The 17,061-nt window shown below is 35.9% G+C and overlaps 1 protein-coding gene across 2 annotated transcripts in view; it reads right to left on the reverse strand.

Annotated features, from left to right (window-relative positions):
- The window catches only part of PIK3C2A (phosphatidylinositol-4-phosphate 3-kinase catalytic subunit type 2 alpha), a gene marked incomplete at both ends in the record, with an annotated part of 35,030 nt that overhangs the window by 4,976 nt on the left and 12,993 nt on the right, over positions 1-17,061 (reverse strand). For both annotated transcript variants that reach the window (XM_079537276.1, XM_079537275.1), the window contains 16 exons: positions 342-511; positions 1,227-1,363; positions 2,873-3,002; positions 3,751-3,843; positions 4,815-4,919; positions 5,617-5,797; positions 6,114-6,208; positions 6,473-6,566; positions 6,646-6,834; positions 7,447-7,589; positions 8,254-8,362; positions 10,655-10,822; positions 12,460-12,582; positions 12,661-12,874; positions 12,962-13,004; positions 14,637-14,780. In XM_079537276.1, coding sequence (XP_079393402.1) covers positions 342-511; positions 1,227-1,363; positions 2,873-3,002; positions 3,751-3,843; positions 4,815-4,919; positions 5,617-5,797; positions 6,114-6,208; positions 6,473-6,566; positions 6,646-6,834; positions 7,447-7,589; positions 8,254-8,362; positions 10,655-10,822; positions 12,460-12,582; positions 12,661-12,874; positions 12,962-13,004; positions 14,637-14,780 — 2,138 coding nt within the window. The remainder of the gene's footprint in view (positions 1-341; positions 512-1,226; positions 1,364-2,872; positions 3,003-3,750; positions 3,844-4,814; positions 4,920-5,616; positions 5,798-6,113; positions 6,209-6,472; positions 6,567-6,645; positions 6,835-7,446; positions 7,590-8,253; positions 8,363-10,654; positions 10,823-12,459; positions 12,583-12,660; positions 12,875-12,961; positions 13,005-14,636; positions 14,781-17,061) is intronic.

Genomic DNA, 17,061 nt, shown 5'->3' on the forward strand with positions numbered 1-17,061 from the left:
AAAAGCACATAATTCATAGGTGACTTATAAGCTCTATTCACTTTGTCATGTTCTTCCCTCCACTCCCATTCCCATCCCCAGGTATTGATATCAAACAACCCATTAATACCACTTTACTTTTCTAGGTTGGGTTCAGCTGCTCGGGTTTCCTGCACATTCACACAGACCTACTTCAGAATCTCCTGGAGCAACACTTGGAGGGCAGGTTAAATTACAATGCCTTTCATCCCCCATTTCTAGAAGCCGTAACACACAAACACAAGATGTCTGACAGCATGTAACAGGAATTTAAATGCTAATGCTTAAACACACTTCATTCTCTGCTTAGCAATGGAAAATACCTTTTAAAGCTACCAAACATTTGCGCGTGACCCAAAAACTTCCCAAAGTCAATGTGAAACATATGCCCTGTGTTTCGGAGCATTATGTTGTCATTGTGGCGGTCACAAATTCCCAGCACGTAGGTAGCGACACAGCATCCTGCACAAGAATAAATGAAGTTCTCTGAAGCCTGGGAAGGAAAGAAAAAAAAAAAAAAGAAAGCGAATTGAGAATAAACATCCATGAAGAAACAGCATTCATACATTCAACAGGGGTAAAAATTCAAGCCAGATAAAATGGGTCCTAAGAGTTATCTTTTTCTGCACAGTGTTCTCTGGGTAGCATTGCAACAATCTTTAGAAATTTGTAATCTCCAGGAAAAAAACATGTGTGCTTCGTTTTTCTTTTAAATAAATGCAAGATAAAGGAGGATTTGAAGGCAAATGACAAAGTGTAAGTAGTGTGTGAGAAGGGAAGGGTACATGAGATTTATTCTCTAGTGCATATTAATAGCACCATAAAGAGTAGGAAGCATTTTATTCTTGGCATCCTATGTCCCAAGAGACCACTGCTCCTAAACCACAATGAAGAGCAGTTATCATTCCTTCCTATCTTCAACAAGATGTAATGGAATATTGGCAGGAAGGTTCAGCCTCTACTGTCATATCACCAACATCTGCCTCTGAGCCAACATAATACAGCAGAAGGCAATACTTTTGGAGCAGATCTCATAAGGAATTTCATTAACTCTACCTGAAGAATAGGAAAAAAGTTAAACTTCCTAAAGATTAAGAAAAACAACAACTTCAGTGTAAGATGAGGAAGAAAACCTGCTCTCCCAAGAGCAATCCTTATTTATCTCATTTTAAAATGCCTTCAAAAAAAGAAAAAAAGAAAAAAGTTACCTTTTCATACTCCTCCTCCGTAGGATTATACTTCCGCAACCATTCTGCCAGAGGCTTGTCTTTAAAAGAACCTGTCACTCCATATTCCACTTGAATTTTCCTAAGTGTCTCCGAAGCAGGAACAAGTTCTACCATACCTTTACATAAAATACAACAAAATATCATCTCCATAAGTTATATTGCATTTTCACTGTTTGGTATAAAGTTTATCAGCAGTGATCGATTCCATAATTTAAGATTACCTTATTCCAAAATCCAGCTAGATGTAAGAAGTGCTATTAATCTAGTAAGCATTTCTGTAGACTACATTACAATGCTTTGCCATGAGGCACACAGAGATTCAATTTAGATTCAACTTTATTGCAATTAGTTATGGTTGATAAAATACACATACATTATACTTTTACTCAAAGCATCAACGCTTAATTACTCTCTAGTACATAAACTAGTATTGCTCTATAACCAGTAACTGGAAAATATTTGGATAGTGTCATTTCTCAAAGACACTGCCTAGCAGCCTACTAACTTTTCATGGTCAGTGAGCATTGAAATAGACCAGCCTGCCTTCATAAAGGCAAAGTGGGATTTACATGTGGCCTCATTTTGGAGACATCATTTACTAGAAATATTTGTAAAGTTACATCATAAACATAAAACATTTTGTTAAAACAGCTTGAATTCTATCTTGGCAAGAGCTACTATAAGAAAACCTGCAATTTATGTCTATTTCTACTTCTCACTTTAATCCTTCAAGTACTTTAGGGATACTAATTGTAGAACCAACAAAAAATGGAACATGCTATGCAGTCAAGTCATCACTCCAAGTATGAAGAAATGCCATCTGCTTCTTTAAGAAGCAAAAGCTTTCCACAAGTTGAAGCTTTTGGTATAGTTTCACCAACCTGAATTTTCAACTCCTTCATATATATTTGGGAGTTTTCATCACGCTGTTCTGACTGAAGAGATAAATTTCTGCTGACCCTCTTTAAAGATCCTGTTTCCTATTGGCTATCTATAGAGAATTAGGGACTTAACTTGCATTAAGCATGGCCAAGGTGTGAGGCAGTATTTATACTCAGAGTTCTATAATGTTAAAGTTTCTAACTTAGAATTCCTTTGGATTATGAGGTTTTTAAGTAGCACAAGACAGTAATTCTGTGAGGGGTGTGGGAAACGGATTAAGTTTAGTTTTCCTTCTTTTTGCACATTTCTATGCTCCCTGACTCAACTGCAACAGATTCTAAATATCTTGGAATTTCAGTTTTGACTTGAATGTTTTCTTACTCCATGAGTAACTTGCACAATCAAAACTGCTGTTGTACCACTGAATTCCTGTGTTGCAGTAAGGATATCAGGAAAAACCTTATACTTTTATTGTGACATTTGTGCCACTATTCATCTATGGTAGAATGCATAAGAATCTCAGGACTCGAGAAGAAACATTTAAATGCAACTCTGCCACGAGGAAATTCCAAACAAATCAACTTTCTAGACTTTCGAATACTGAATTTCCTTGTAAAGAAGGCTTTTGGCCTTCCAGTGTTTCCAGAGCCCGTCTGAGTAGCAATTTCCTCTGTGAGCATGACAAAAATTTAGGCAGTGTGAAAGACAAGCACAAAAATTATAGACGGCATCTGGTGTTGCACCTCGATCTTTTCCAGTCGAGAGACACTTGAAGATAACCATTCGTAGATCCAGTCCCTCCTGCAGCCAGATCTTATCCATGATCTTAATCATCTGTAAAGCCAACATATCTTGTCGCAGATCTTCTCCAACCTTAATGGAAATACAGAAGTTAAACAGAAACATGATATGCTTTCAGCAGAACTGAACTGGAGATCTGAATTGCTTTACATTTAAAGTGCGGGATACATTACCTGCTTATTTCCTTACAGCTACGCACGTAGATAGAGAGACTACAAGCTAAGATTTCACATGCAGTATGCTGACTTTCACATTCTACAACCTGTTCAGATGTTTGTTAGCTTCTGAAACTGTAATGTTTAAAGCTATCTTATGAAAATGCTACATCTCTTCTTATCCCTTTTTGTAATTAAAGCTTGTGGCTTCTCTCTGAGAAGACGCGAGAGTACAGTTTTCCCTGGAATACCTGTCCTTAAAAGAGAGCAGCAGTAACTCCTACCACTACCAGTCCTCCCACACAGCTTTAAAGAAGTATTAAGCAGTTATGATAGATGCATCATGTGTAAGATACATTTTTTTTCCCACCCAAAGAGGAAATTTTGTGGATACTTGCAAGATTCTGAAACGTTCATTTGCGTGGTATCATGCCAGCACTCAGCTGGAAGTTTCCTGTTGTACAGTTAAGAAATTGAGCTGCTTTCTGAAAAAACTAGCCATTTGCAGACATCTCTTTCTAATTGTGGAACTGATGAGATGGTTTCAGATATACAGTAACAAGCTTATAAAGTATATAAGCTTACTGATCTATGCTGAAGTTAATCATTCTTTGATTGGTATCAACTACCACTTAACATTTTTCCAACACACGTGTAAGGCCTACCTTAAACATCACATTAATCTCTTCTCCCAGAGGGTCTGCATTTATCAGTGCAATTTTCAGAGGCACTGCATTGGAGCTGAAGAAGGAACACGCCTACAAGAAGATTTAGTGTTACTACTCAAAAAGGACTAGCACAGCTAGTTCAGGAAACGTGACATTCTGACAACAAGCACGTATGACACAATGTGCAATATTCAGACTAAAAACATTGCAATTGTGGCAGATGTGTTTCCTTTGAACAAAGGGCCCTTTGGCTGGTATTTGTTCAATTCCTGTACAAAAGCCAACAGTTCAGCACAGTAATGTTTTGTACTAAATAGAAGAATGAGTAAAACATGGATAAATATTTTACCAGCAACATTTTAAAACTTCAGACTATAAGAACTGGATATTTGTGCCTTTCACTATATTCTGATATATCTGTTTTCAAGTACATGTTCATGATTTAATTATAAACACGTGTAATAGAGAAGGAAAGCAAAAGAAACTCTGTGTTTACACTGGATTAAATCCCATGCTCACAGACCTTTAGGTACTCAGTTATGCACAATGATATAATCAAGACTGTCAAAGCAACAGTCAAACTTCGCAGAGTTCAGCAAAAAATAATTTTGTCAGCTTCTACAATATCATTGGTTGGATTTTTATAATGAAATAAAGCTACTGTCTGCTTCCCTGGCACAAGCAGTAACAGGCACATTCACTGATTTCATGGTATTTACTCATTGTTTTATCTTTACAGCGTCATTCACTTTTCTCTTCTGATTACTACTGGAAACAAGACCTTTTCATACACTTTTGAGTATTCCTCTCCTACTGCCACAATTACTGGTCTCAAAGCAGAAAAAGTCTGAAGAAATAATCACTTGTTAATTATTTATTAACAGTACCTTTCCTTGGTATAAGTATTTATATAATTTTTCTTAATTTTACTCTCTCTTTCAATCAGAATTTTTTTAATTAAAACTCTCCAACTAATGTAAAGACCTTTCAAGAAAGTAAATTAATTTTGCTATTTGTAAAAGCTTTGCCTATGTGTAACTTTGACCAAAAAAACCCTATACCTTAATATTTAGTTCTTTTGCCACAAGACTGGGATTGAGAGGCAAACGGCATTTGTTCTTCAAGAAGAATGACTGCACACGTTCCATTCCACTTTGTAAGGCAGTCTGCAAACAAACAAAATAATTCAGCTGATAATTCCTAACTGGAGCATCTGTGGGAAACTTCTGGGCAAAGTTACCCTGAAACACATCACAGCCCGTATTTTAGCTTCTCAGCATCAAAGGAATCAAAAGATGTTACAACTGCTTTACCTATTAAACTTACTGTATAAGTAACTTACTGTATAAACTTAGCAGTTTTACAATATTAATAATTTAAAAATAATTAAATTAAATTAAATATTAAATTAATTAATATTTAATTAATAATTAAATTTAAATTAAAAATAAAAAATTTACAATATTAATACCACACTTTTTTTCTTTTAACTAAAACAGATCCACTCTATCAAAATGTTAGCTTGTAATTAGCATGTAAGTAGATATTCTGTTCTTTCACATAGCTGGATCATTCCTCAGCAGTAATAGCTTTAAATCCAAATCCAGCTTAGCATACACAGAAATCATTCTTCTTTCTATCCCATCACCTCACACAATCTTATGCTTCAATTGACAAGAAATTTGACATTGACTTATTTAACCCATTAGCTTGCTAAAAGTCAGAGAGAGACTCACAGATCTTCCTACATATTTTATATGTATAATTTTATCAAATTTGGACTAAAAACGTAATTGAGTGAATTTCTTTGAGAGTAAACTCAGTTTTGTCTTCTGTAACAATACTAACATTTAATATACATACCTGTCGACCAGATACACTTGTTTGCTTTACTTTTTCTGCTACCATTCCAAAAAGCAGCACCAGCCTGGTCTGTTTCTCCAGCTCTTCTCTCAGTCCTTTCCCACAGACTGAAAGAAAGGCTCCAAGAATTTGCTCATATCTTACGCCAAACTTTGGATCATATAATGTATCCTTAAGAAGCCTGAAATAAAAGACTTGAATTAAATTTTCACATAGAAGATACTGTGAACAATGCAGTACTAAAACAGTTATTTAGTTTAATGAATAGGTATTATAAACATACAAGTATATGGTAGAGAAGTTAAGTTTGTACTTTGTAGGGGCACTGTTTCTTCACAAAAAAAAAAAAAAAAAACAACAGGATTTGTATTTTTTCTGCTTTCGATTTTATGTACTGTGCATTATTATGAACCTGCATATTAAGACAGAGTATTTTTTCTGAAAATACTGCTCTTACAAAAAACATTACACACAGAATGGAACAGATAGTATCTTACCAGTAAAGGTAGTGTGCTATTCGAATATTTCCCAATGCCCGAGCCAAAAGAAATTTGACAAGAGCACTGTCCAGGTAGGTTTCATACTTCAATGCCTAAATGTAAAGAAAATGAAATAAATTGGGTCTAAGCTTAATTCCAGATGAAAACAGATGTTATGACTAGGGCACTGATAGAACCATAACAAACTGAGGTGACACTCACAGAGCAGCCATCTACTTACATTGTTTTCCACCCAGTGCATTAGTTGAGGTTTTATATAGACTTATGCAATTGCACTTCCATGACTAGTGGCCAGGGACTCCTTTGCATTTTCAAGAGCAAAAGGTTACAACTATGGCGTCAATGGTAAATCTTACCTGCACAAACTGAGGGAGGAAATCTGTTAATTCATCGTCGCTTAATGTTTCTATCCAGTTCACAGCTGTATTTCGCACCTCCTGATCAGCAAACCTAGAAAGTCACCACAAATCCACATTAAGTTTATTGTGCTTGCGTGACACACAAACAAAACTTTAGTCTGTTTTCTTACTTTGAATCAAGTAGTTCCAGTGCAGCTAAAGGTGATAAAGGAGGCCACTGCTGAAGTAATGAATATATTTCTGGAAGACTTGCCCAGTCCCAGTGTGGGGCACTAGCCAGTATTTTTGGTAAGCTATTAGTATGACTATGACAATAATGTCTCCTCTCCCACAAAAATTCTTTATCTTCTTTTGATAGCCTGCAAACAAAAGAATTTCAGTTTGTAGTGCAAGTTGAAGAACACCACACACATAACCCCAATGCGTCACCGTATACAATTTTACACTAAATTACATGACTTGTAAAATGGCTACTTCCTCCATAAAAGTCCAAAGAGGAGCCAAAGCAAATCTCAAACATCATGGAAACAGTTGTTCAAAGCTGTGATTTGCACGAAGCAAGAATAGATTTTAGTGCAGTCAGAAAAAAAACAAACAGGCAGTTAACATTAGGTTGGTGCAGATGACTAGGAAAACCTGTTAGAAATGTTTTCATGACTATGAACAGCCTCCACTGAAACTGCCAACTCTTCTTACAACTGAAGAAATACCAAGTGGGAACAGGCGTAAACAAAAGACAGTCAGAGTAGTAGAAGAATATTACAGCACTAGCTGCAGAGAATACAAACAAATTTATAAAGTCAGCAGCATTATTTTACAGGTTTTGTTCAATCTCTTGATTAAATCTCCACAGATCTTCAAAAATATAATATAAGCATAATAAATAATCTCAAGAATAAATGAGCATTCTACACTCTATCTGCACACCGTCATTGTACAAACAGACCAGAGCTACAAAGAGATGAACGTACCCGATAGTGTTATCCCTCGAGAGAATGGCAAGGAGACGTTCTCTCAGTGGTTCTTCTAATGCTTCTATGGAATGATGCACAGTAGTCTTTGCAGCTTGAGGAATTTTATATTCAATATCAAAAGCATGGGAGGGAAAATCAACCTAAAAAAAAACAACCCAACAACCTCCTAAGAAAAGTGCAGAGAGCTTCCCCTTCCAGCAGCATCAGGTTTTTGGGAATCTCAGCTCCTTAGTTCTGCGTGTATAATAGTTTTCAGGCATGGTTACTGAATTTTATTCCAAATCTTACTTCTTCTACGTAACTACTGTCCTTAAGAACTACTAAAAACCCCACACCAAGTGGTTTCAATCTAATCATCACCTCTAATGACATGTTGGGACTGTGAAGCCATGCCTAACATGGTACCTTCTCTTAGGGAAATTTGAACACTGAATTGAGGATGAGAGGCACTTGCATTCTGTAAAGAAACTGGAATTGCTACCATTTGTCCCAAGAAATTCCTCTTTCACACACATCTCTATGGACTGTGTTTCAAAAGATATTCTCTGTCAGTACTGATAAGTAGATATCTAAGACCAAGGCATTTCCAGTTTTTTTCAACTTCACCAGAGTGATTGTAAATGCATATGTTTACAGCAGCTTTCCATTCTTTGTCCTTAAAGTTTAGTAACTGCTATTCTATGCTGGCTAACAAATATGATTTAACATTCACACTTTCCCCAAAACAATCTATTACCACTCCTGTAAAAATTAGCCACAATATTCACAAAAACGCAGTCAGGACAAATCAGAATCATATATAACCTGCAGTACTATTCTTCCCATATTTTCTTTCTTACTGGCCATCCCTGAAGCATGACTTGGATGTAACGAGGTCCAGAGTTGCAGGAGCTTTGTCCCACAAGACAGCAATCTGAGAGAAAAAGCACATAGAGGTATTATGTCACAATCTGTTTGCTTCAACAGTATTAGTTATTAAAATACCATCTGACAAAGCCCAATGGTTGCTATGAGGAAAACAAGTTGGACATATTAAAGCCTATCTATGACTTTTTATTCTTCCCTTGGTTTAGTTAGCTACAGTTTTTAGCTCCTGCCCACTAGCAACACTACCTCCAACTGCAACTAAAATATTTGCCTCATGTCTTTAATTACACAAATCTGGACTTAATTTCTCGAGACTGTAAGCATATTAGACTCTAGCAACTCTACAGCTGCCCTATACAGGCCATTCAGCATTCTCTTGTGCAACACACCTTACTGCAGCACTCTACATAAACAGAAAATACAGATCTCTCTCCAGGCTAACTACTATGACAATACGGTGCAGCATGAAATAAGACTAATTCTGCAATTTAAATTAAAATAAAAATGATGTTTGTAATCACATATTATGAAATGTGGCATTTAGGAGACCAAAGTAAAATGTTTAGATTGAAGACTGAAAGAAAGATCATTTGTGAAAATAGACTGAGTTCTCAGTGGAGACAGAAAGCAACTGCAAGCTATCTTTGCAGTGCAGGATAGCCTAAACTGCTACATAGCTGCAGCCTTTTGGAATGATCAGCATATGAAAGCAGAAATAGAACAAACAGAGCACCGTGTAGAAGCAAAGAATGCAAAACACACATAAAGACATAAGCAGTACAGAGTACTAGGAGACCAAGAAAGACTGGGGGTCTTGGTTGACAAGTAGATAATATGAGCTTCTAGTAGGATCTGGAAGTCAGAATCACTTACAAAAACAAAATTCCAAGCGTAATTCCCAAAGTTGTTTTGCAACGCTGTGATCACTTCTGTAACATTATGCCTAATTGTGGTATCCACGGTTCAAGCTTATTTATTGAAGTTTCATGAACCAGCTACCAGAACAATTAGCATTTTGGAATACATCCAGTAATGGAAGTTTCAAGGAGAAGGAAAAATCCAGGAACGCTTAATTGAGGAAAATTATAGAAAATTTTCCATTTTAAGTGATAAAAGAGCACAAGAGGATCTGCAACTGCACTTGAAGAAATACCAGAGAGATCTCCATTACTTTTACAGGTTAATAGCAGGAATGGTTTGTTCTGCCTATTTGTGAAAGTACATATGTATTTTAAAATATAAATATGTTTTAAAATACACATCTTTTAAAACTTTGTAATATAGTATTTTGATTTTCTTTCTTGCTGGATTATTTATTACCATTCAATTATCAGACTAGAAAAATTCATCTTTCCAGAAGGTAAGATACATTTAATCAAACTTAATCCTTTGGTAGTTTGGTTCCTACACATATAAACTTACTGAAACACACAGCATCAAATATTTTACAGTCAAGACAGAGATACCTCTAAAAAAAATAGTACTTATAAATACTGCAGACTTTAGATTAAAAGTATTTTATCTGTAACAGTTTGAGCCATCACCATATCTAGAGCTACAAACAGAAGAGAGTGAAGAAGTTAGTTTTCCTATCTCAAAACAGTTTCTGGCAGATTTCTTATCCAGTGACAGGGAAGGATAGTACATTTACCTGCTGTCAGGATTCTGCTCTATTTTGCACTGCACTCGACACTATTCCTACTGAATCCACTGCTTGCTGCAAACACTTTCTTTTGCATTCTCTATCACTCATGTACTGGCTGTCTGCACTTTATCTGCTAAAATATATACGAATAACAACTGAACTGCCTCTGGCCAATATAACATACTTTTAAAACTCATGAAATGCCACACTCATCAAGACTGCATTCTTTCAATGAAGAAGGAAGGCTATCAATTCAGCGGGTAGTGATGTCCATTGATACTTAAACCACGGATGATTTAGAAGGAACAGATCCTGATCTGAATGTCAGTGGATTCCTTGAAGGAATTCATTAATGTTGTGATTACATCCTCAGCTGCTGCATGCTTACAAACCTTGGTGCTAAGATGACCTCTTTTGGTCCATGTTATGATGGGTCAGCAGTAGTATTACCAACATTTTAATTCAAACATTCAACATGCCCCTGCAGGCAAGTTTTCCACCAGTTAAAAGAAAATACCAAAACGTATTTAACTGACAGTGTTATTTCTATATGAATACCCCTTAAGATTGCTACCTTTGCCACTTTCTAATACATTCAGCAGCAAAGAAGCAGTTTCTATAATTACGGGAGCAAATTAAACTTTATATAGAATAAATCATATTAATAAGCTTACCCATATTTTGGATACTTACCGCCTAAAATCAAAAAGAGGTAGAGAAACCTGACCCAACATTTCAGGGCCCTTTCTCTGCTTATTTGAATCAGGAGAACTTCCACTACTTTGATTTAGGATTCCAAACAAAGTCAGACATAAGACTGATTCCAAAGGCAGTTGTGAAATCTGGATGGGGAAAATTATTCTATAAAATAAAAGCATTGAAATAAATCAGTCGTAGAAGGAAAACCAATTATTAGTAAATTACAGGCTTGTCATTCATATAATCAGTCAATGCCTTTTGCTTTCAAATTACTGAAGGACAAATGCTAAACTTTTGTGCAATTACATTCCACTCTAATATCTTCTGCACCAATAGTTCATAAAATCTGCTAAACTACAATTCTGTATGGTAGCTAGATTTAGAACAACCCTTTTTAATAGGCAGTAGAACAAGCCTCTTTAATCTTCTTCTATTAAATCACATTCCTTGCACAGAACTGCACAACCCAGCATAACCTGTCTTCCCACTCTGCTCACTACCAGGACCATACAATTCTGTGTTAGCCACCTCCTCAACTCTCACATCTGACTGGAGAGCAAGCTGACAACAGTTTCTCATTCCAATGAAACAATCCCTTAAGAACTACTGTAAGTTAAATTCACCAGACAGTACAACGGTGGCAACCATAAAGGTTGCAGCTGAGGAGTATACACCTCACTGTACAATTCCAACCCAGAGTTTTGTTGACACTTTCTCACTGCTTGAAGTGTTCTTTAATTTTCTGTAACTTATAGACTGATTTTTTGGTACGTACTCACAGCATATTACTAAGCCAGTTAGACTATAAAACACCCAAACTATATTAAACAGCTTACAAGCAATCTGTCTAACATCTTTCACTTCAATACACTATCTCTTGTCAGCAAAAGATCTGACAATTAATTCATTGCATCATTTAAAAAAAAAGTAGTCCAAGCAGTCTCAGCTGTCAGGTATTTCAGAACCTGGAGCTTTCATTTCTGGTCTACGATAATTTGTCCCTGCAGGCTTTCAGAGTATTATTCAGAGTCCATCCCTGAGCTTTAAAAATTGTCAGGAAACAAGGTATAGGGCAACACGGAACTCACCTGACTCTTCAATAATGACAGACTGCCTCATACTACTAAGTCAAAAAGAGTAAGTGTGTATAATGAAAAATATTTTCCCCTCTCAGATATTAACTGCTGTTCTGTGTCTGTTCTCTGCATGCCCTTCCTTCTACCTTTCTACTCTCTTTCCCTGCTCCAAAAAGAGAAATCCAGCTTAAGTAGCTCAAAACATTCTCATATGCTATAGACAGATTAAGCACTTCTGCATCTGATCTCTTTATAGAAATACTTTAAATTAGATTTATAAATTAGATACAAAATTGCTGTGATATATTTGGAACAAAAAACTATTCATCATCAATGTCAATAGAAGTCAGCTTCTTTTCTTCTCTATTTAGAAAAACTGAGAACTGCTCAAAAAACAAGCTTTATTCATCATTCCTTAAGCAGTGCAAGCCATTCCCATTACAAGGATCCTACAATCTTCCCAACTCATTATAGTTGTACTCTATAAATACACTGCCATAGGGCAATTGTCCAGCATTTCCATTCCCACTTTTAAAATGAGAGGTCAAATACCATTCAGAATATTTCTGATTTTGGTCACAAGCCTCACATGCTGTTCTTTCAACACTTCGGGTAGAACTAGGAGCAAGAGTTGACTGAATGAGTGTATTCAGCAGTTAGGTAGGTATAGCTAAGAAAAGCAACCTATTTTGCAGGGGCAGTTAGTATTGTAAAGTCACTTACAGTTCATCCCATTTAATCAAGTAGAAGAAGTTCTTGTATGCGCCAGCCTTCTTGGACTGAACAGGTTTGAAGAGATCTTTTCCATTATGGGTCAAAGAACAAATCAAGTAGTATTTTTCAAAACTGGACAAAGAACAAAGTAAAGTAAACAAAAAAGAACTCCACAAAGGGATGATTTTCTACAACTGGAAAATTACTTACTTGGATACCCAATCAGGAGAAATTCTATGTGCAGCAAATATTGTGAACTGGAGATGTTCTGTGGCAGTCCACGCTTCCTTGGTAGTGTTATCTTTTGGAGAAACTGCTGCAGAACTGCTGCTACATGAATTCATATGGAGTCGCAGAAGGGCCTCAACTGCTCTTGTCAACAGGTCTATACTCACTTTCAGTGGACTTTCAGGCTGCAGCGAGCCTAAATTGTAAGCGATCTTTAATGCATATCTTCCTTAAAATAGTAACCTTGAAGCCACTTTTAATAAAACTGAAGAACTCTACTCACCAGATGAGCTCTTGCTAGAATCATCGCCACATTTCAGGGATACCTACACAGTAAGTCAGAGTAAATTCCAATACCAAGAAACCTACCCTTAAGAATCAACTTGATCAGAAATTATTAAACATCTGAATTAGGACCATGCTTGTGTTCATTTAATACATCTTTTTATTCAATTGAAGTTCCTCATTATAATTGATAGTGTGACAAGTTCTACATCATGCAGAAATTATTCACCAAGTTCAAAACCTTTTGTTAGGTCACATATCTTGACATATCTTACAAGGCTCAGTACATTGGAATATTGCTCAGAGTACTCAAGCTTCTCTCAGTAGAGAGAAAACTCGGGGCTGTTAGAGATGAGAGCAGAAGCCAGTAGCTTAATTATGTATCAATTTAAGCTCAAATAGCTGTTTTGGAAAGGCATCTTTTGTAGGAGTAGTTAAGATTAAAAAAAAAAGTCAGACTGAGGAAGCTGAGCAGTAGGTATTGCCAATATCTGTTGTTTTTTGCTCCTTGGTCTGCTCAGATGGGAGTCTAAACATGATACAGTACTACCGCAGTGTCTGGCCTCATCAAGGACGCTGCTGAAGTCTGCAGGCGTCAAACTAATCATGGGAATTTACTCCCTTCAAGTAAGGAAGGACTTCATGCCAAATTCAACTTCTGATAAGAACTAAAACTTCTAATGAAAACTGAATTGGTAACTTAAAGGAAAACTTGGAATTCCTAAAAGCTGAGACAACTGTCACAACTGCAGAAGAACGAAAGCTCTACCTACATCTTCCATGCATTAACTGAACAACTTGTCAACATAAAGTTACGTCAAAAACTTAAAACTTTCATCTTTAAAAGAAAAAAAAAAAAGGCAGAAACTTTATATATCTTGAATTTCCCTAACCTTTCACATAAATGTTCTGCATTTCTCTGCAAGAGAACAGTTGGTAACAGCTGTATTTATTCAGTCTATGATTTTGCAAGATTTCAGCTTAGTATTACAAATACATAACTAAACTGTAGACAACAACAAAAAAAAAAAAAGCAAGAAAACAGCACAGGAACCTTTTAATATGGCCTGAAATAGCATTATAGGACTATTTAGCTGTTTTATTTGCACATTCTTCCCTTTAGCGACTTTTTTTTCGAGTAAGTGATATGAGACCAGCTGTGCTCAAGTTAACTGTAAGCCAATTCTATCATCAAAATCTGCACTGCTGGTAAGATTTCATTTTTGTCCATATGCTCAGAAATCCAGCGATGGGACTGCTAGTGTTTTAACATGACACTGCTTTCCATGTAAGTACTGCACAAAAAAACCCCAACACATTATGTTAATTCTTCATCTAAGCATTACTGCATTGATTTTAGAGGACAGCTGGATTTTCTTTGGTAATGTTGAACAGCAGTTGCTGTGACCCAAATCTGTAGTTACAGAACTAGAAAAGAGTATTTTAAAAATACCTTCAAGTTGGATTCCAAGTGATCACTACATTAACAGCAAATGACTGTTATAAAAAAACACTGAAACTATCAGGTAAAATAGCAATAAATATTAAAAAAAGAAAGAGAAAATATAATTCTTAATTGTTGCTAGTATTTGCAACTACCAAAGACTATGAAATGTTATCCTTTGGTTTTAAAAAGCACACCTCACAATGTAATTTATAGTGTGCAAGTTTACCTCTGTGTCTTTAATCCTTGGAAGATTAACAGCCCTCCGCAGCTTCTTTACAGATTCTGTTATTGCAGGAGTTTCTACACCATCCAATGTTGAACAGATTTTTCTGACAGTCTTAATCAAGTGATCCACTGCTTTATGTTGGTTCTAATAAGAAACGTAAGAAAGAACAGACTGAGGTGGTCACTACTGCAAAACACAATATTGCTTTATTATTTTTAAGAAAGAATTGCCAAGAAGATTTTATGATGGTATGCATATCTCAATTACATTTACCTGTAGTTTAACAATGTGATCAAACAAAAAGCTGCCATACTGAAAGCTTCCTTATAGCTCAGTTAGCAATGTCGTAAACACAGAGCTAGTACAGAGTGCAGCATGGTGCCCCAAGAAATACGAAGATTTTTCCTTTAGCTCAAGGCAGATATTGTCCAACAAGATACTAAGCTCAAATTCCCATGTAATTTTTTTAAAAAAGCAGATTTAAAAAAAGGATATTCAAGGAGTGTGAGGAAAGAATCACACTAAAGAAAACGCTTCTCAATTTCAGTTCTTTTAAACACATAGATTCAAACTATATTTACACTATCTTCTAGTTTCTGTAACAGAACATATTTATCTTTTTGATAACCTTGAACCTACTGTTTGAAAAACACTGCTTGCAACTCTTTGCTGTGCATACTATTCAACCTAAATGGTTATTCGAAATCAAAGAATTGCAAACTGCCATCCTGAGGATGAAAAGGAAGGGGAATTGTACACTTCAACATAACCTCCCAATATTCTCTTCAGAAAAAAAAAACCAAACCCTTCATTTAAATCCAAAGAATTATAGATTTTGTTTTAATATTAGCAGTCTTCATCTAAAATACATACGGATAATAAAAATATTTGCTTCAAAATAACGTCTCTGTTTTCTTTCTGAAGGCCTGAAGTATAGCTTCTGTTCACCATCACTTATGATCACTTAGAATAGGAGGAATTGGTGTAATATTCTCTTGCTAAGATATAAACTGATTCCCTCCACACGCACACACTCTCATGTGACCTTCATGCAAATGGATAACAAAACAGCCATTTGAATAATGAAGTTTTTGGATTGGGAGTTACCTGGCAACAATTAACTTTGCACTGGTAAGAAAATAACCCTAGAAATTGGAAGATGCTGTAAATGTTTAAGCCTGCTTTCCAAGCTGATGACTTGAAGACAACAGCTGTTCAGCATATGAAAAGCAAAATCTCCACTACTATTTTCCTCACCAGCTCTCAAATTATTACGAGGACACTAGCTTACATTTGAATGTGTCCACAGATGCAAATTCAAAGGCTACCTATGAGTTATTTACTGAAGACCTCACCCTACTTTGCTTTGATTAACGAACTTCAGCTACTGAATATGTACTGAAAGTCACTTCAGGAAATAAAAAAAATTAAAAGCAATAATTCTTGATATTTGGACTTCGTTGTCGCCTACAAAATGCATCTCTCATCTTCAAAAAGACTCTGTAGACAGAGCAGAACATAAGTCTGAAGTGCAACCTTTTATATTTCTCACCTCAACATGTGCACAGTTAAATAAGCAATCTGAGGCAGCTGCAAGAGCAAAGTAACAAAAACATCATCATATTAAGGGGCAGTTAACATCTCACTCTTCTATAATAAGATCGCGTTTGAAACTACCCTTGAGAATGTGGTTAAACATCAAGAGAACTGAAAAATCTGATGAACTAATGGTATTAAGGGAATATGTAAATAGTGGAGAGCAGCTTGTTGAGACTTGCATTCCTACAAAGTTAATAAACAGACTTAATTATAATACTTTTCATTTCCACCCAGTCTTTCATTTCAAGACTGCTCCTTATAGAAACTTTAAGAAACGTACTTCTTAAAGAAGCTATTCAAGGTTTCAGTCTCCAAGTTAAATTACCATCAGGAGTTAACCTAATCTGGTTGTTGTGGTTTAACCTGGCAGGCAGCTCAGCATCACACTCCCATCACTCAGAGCATCAGTGTGCTATTAACACTGTTTCAGTGGAAACCAGGACACCAGAGGAGCAAAGTAGGTTATCTTCAGCTAGACTTTTGCATTTGGGATATTTTACAGAAAGCTGTTTCAAGTTAGAGTGAAATACCCACTATTTTTGACTGTGGTTTTTTTAAATTAGTCCACTAGCAGAGTAAGATGTTGTTATGCTTTGTGTAAAACTAACTTCTGTGTTCCAAACATGTGAATTCTACTATACACCTTACAGCTTAATTGTGTAGACTTGGATCTGTTGGCAGTGTATAACGAATAACGACAAATGACATAGTCAAAATACAGACCTTTTTCCCTAAATTCACCTTTTCCAGCATTTTTGAGGAAAAGGTTATTTTGCACCTTAGGACTGGGAAGACACACTGCCATTGCAGTGATTAGGTAATTATA

Source organism: Tetrao urogallus (genome assembly GCF_951394365.1).
Source record: "Tetrao urogallus genome assembly, chromosome: 6".
Taxonomy (NCBI): Eukaryota; Metazoa; Chordata; class Aves; order Galliformes; family Phasianidae; genus Tetrao; species Tetrao urogallus.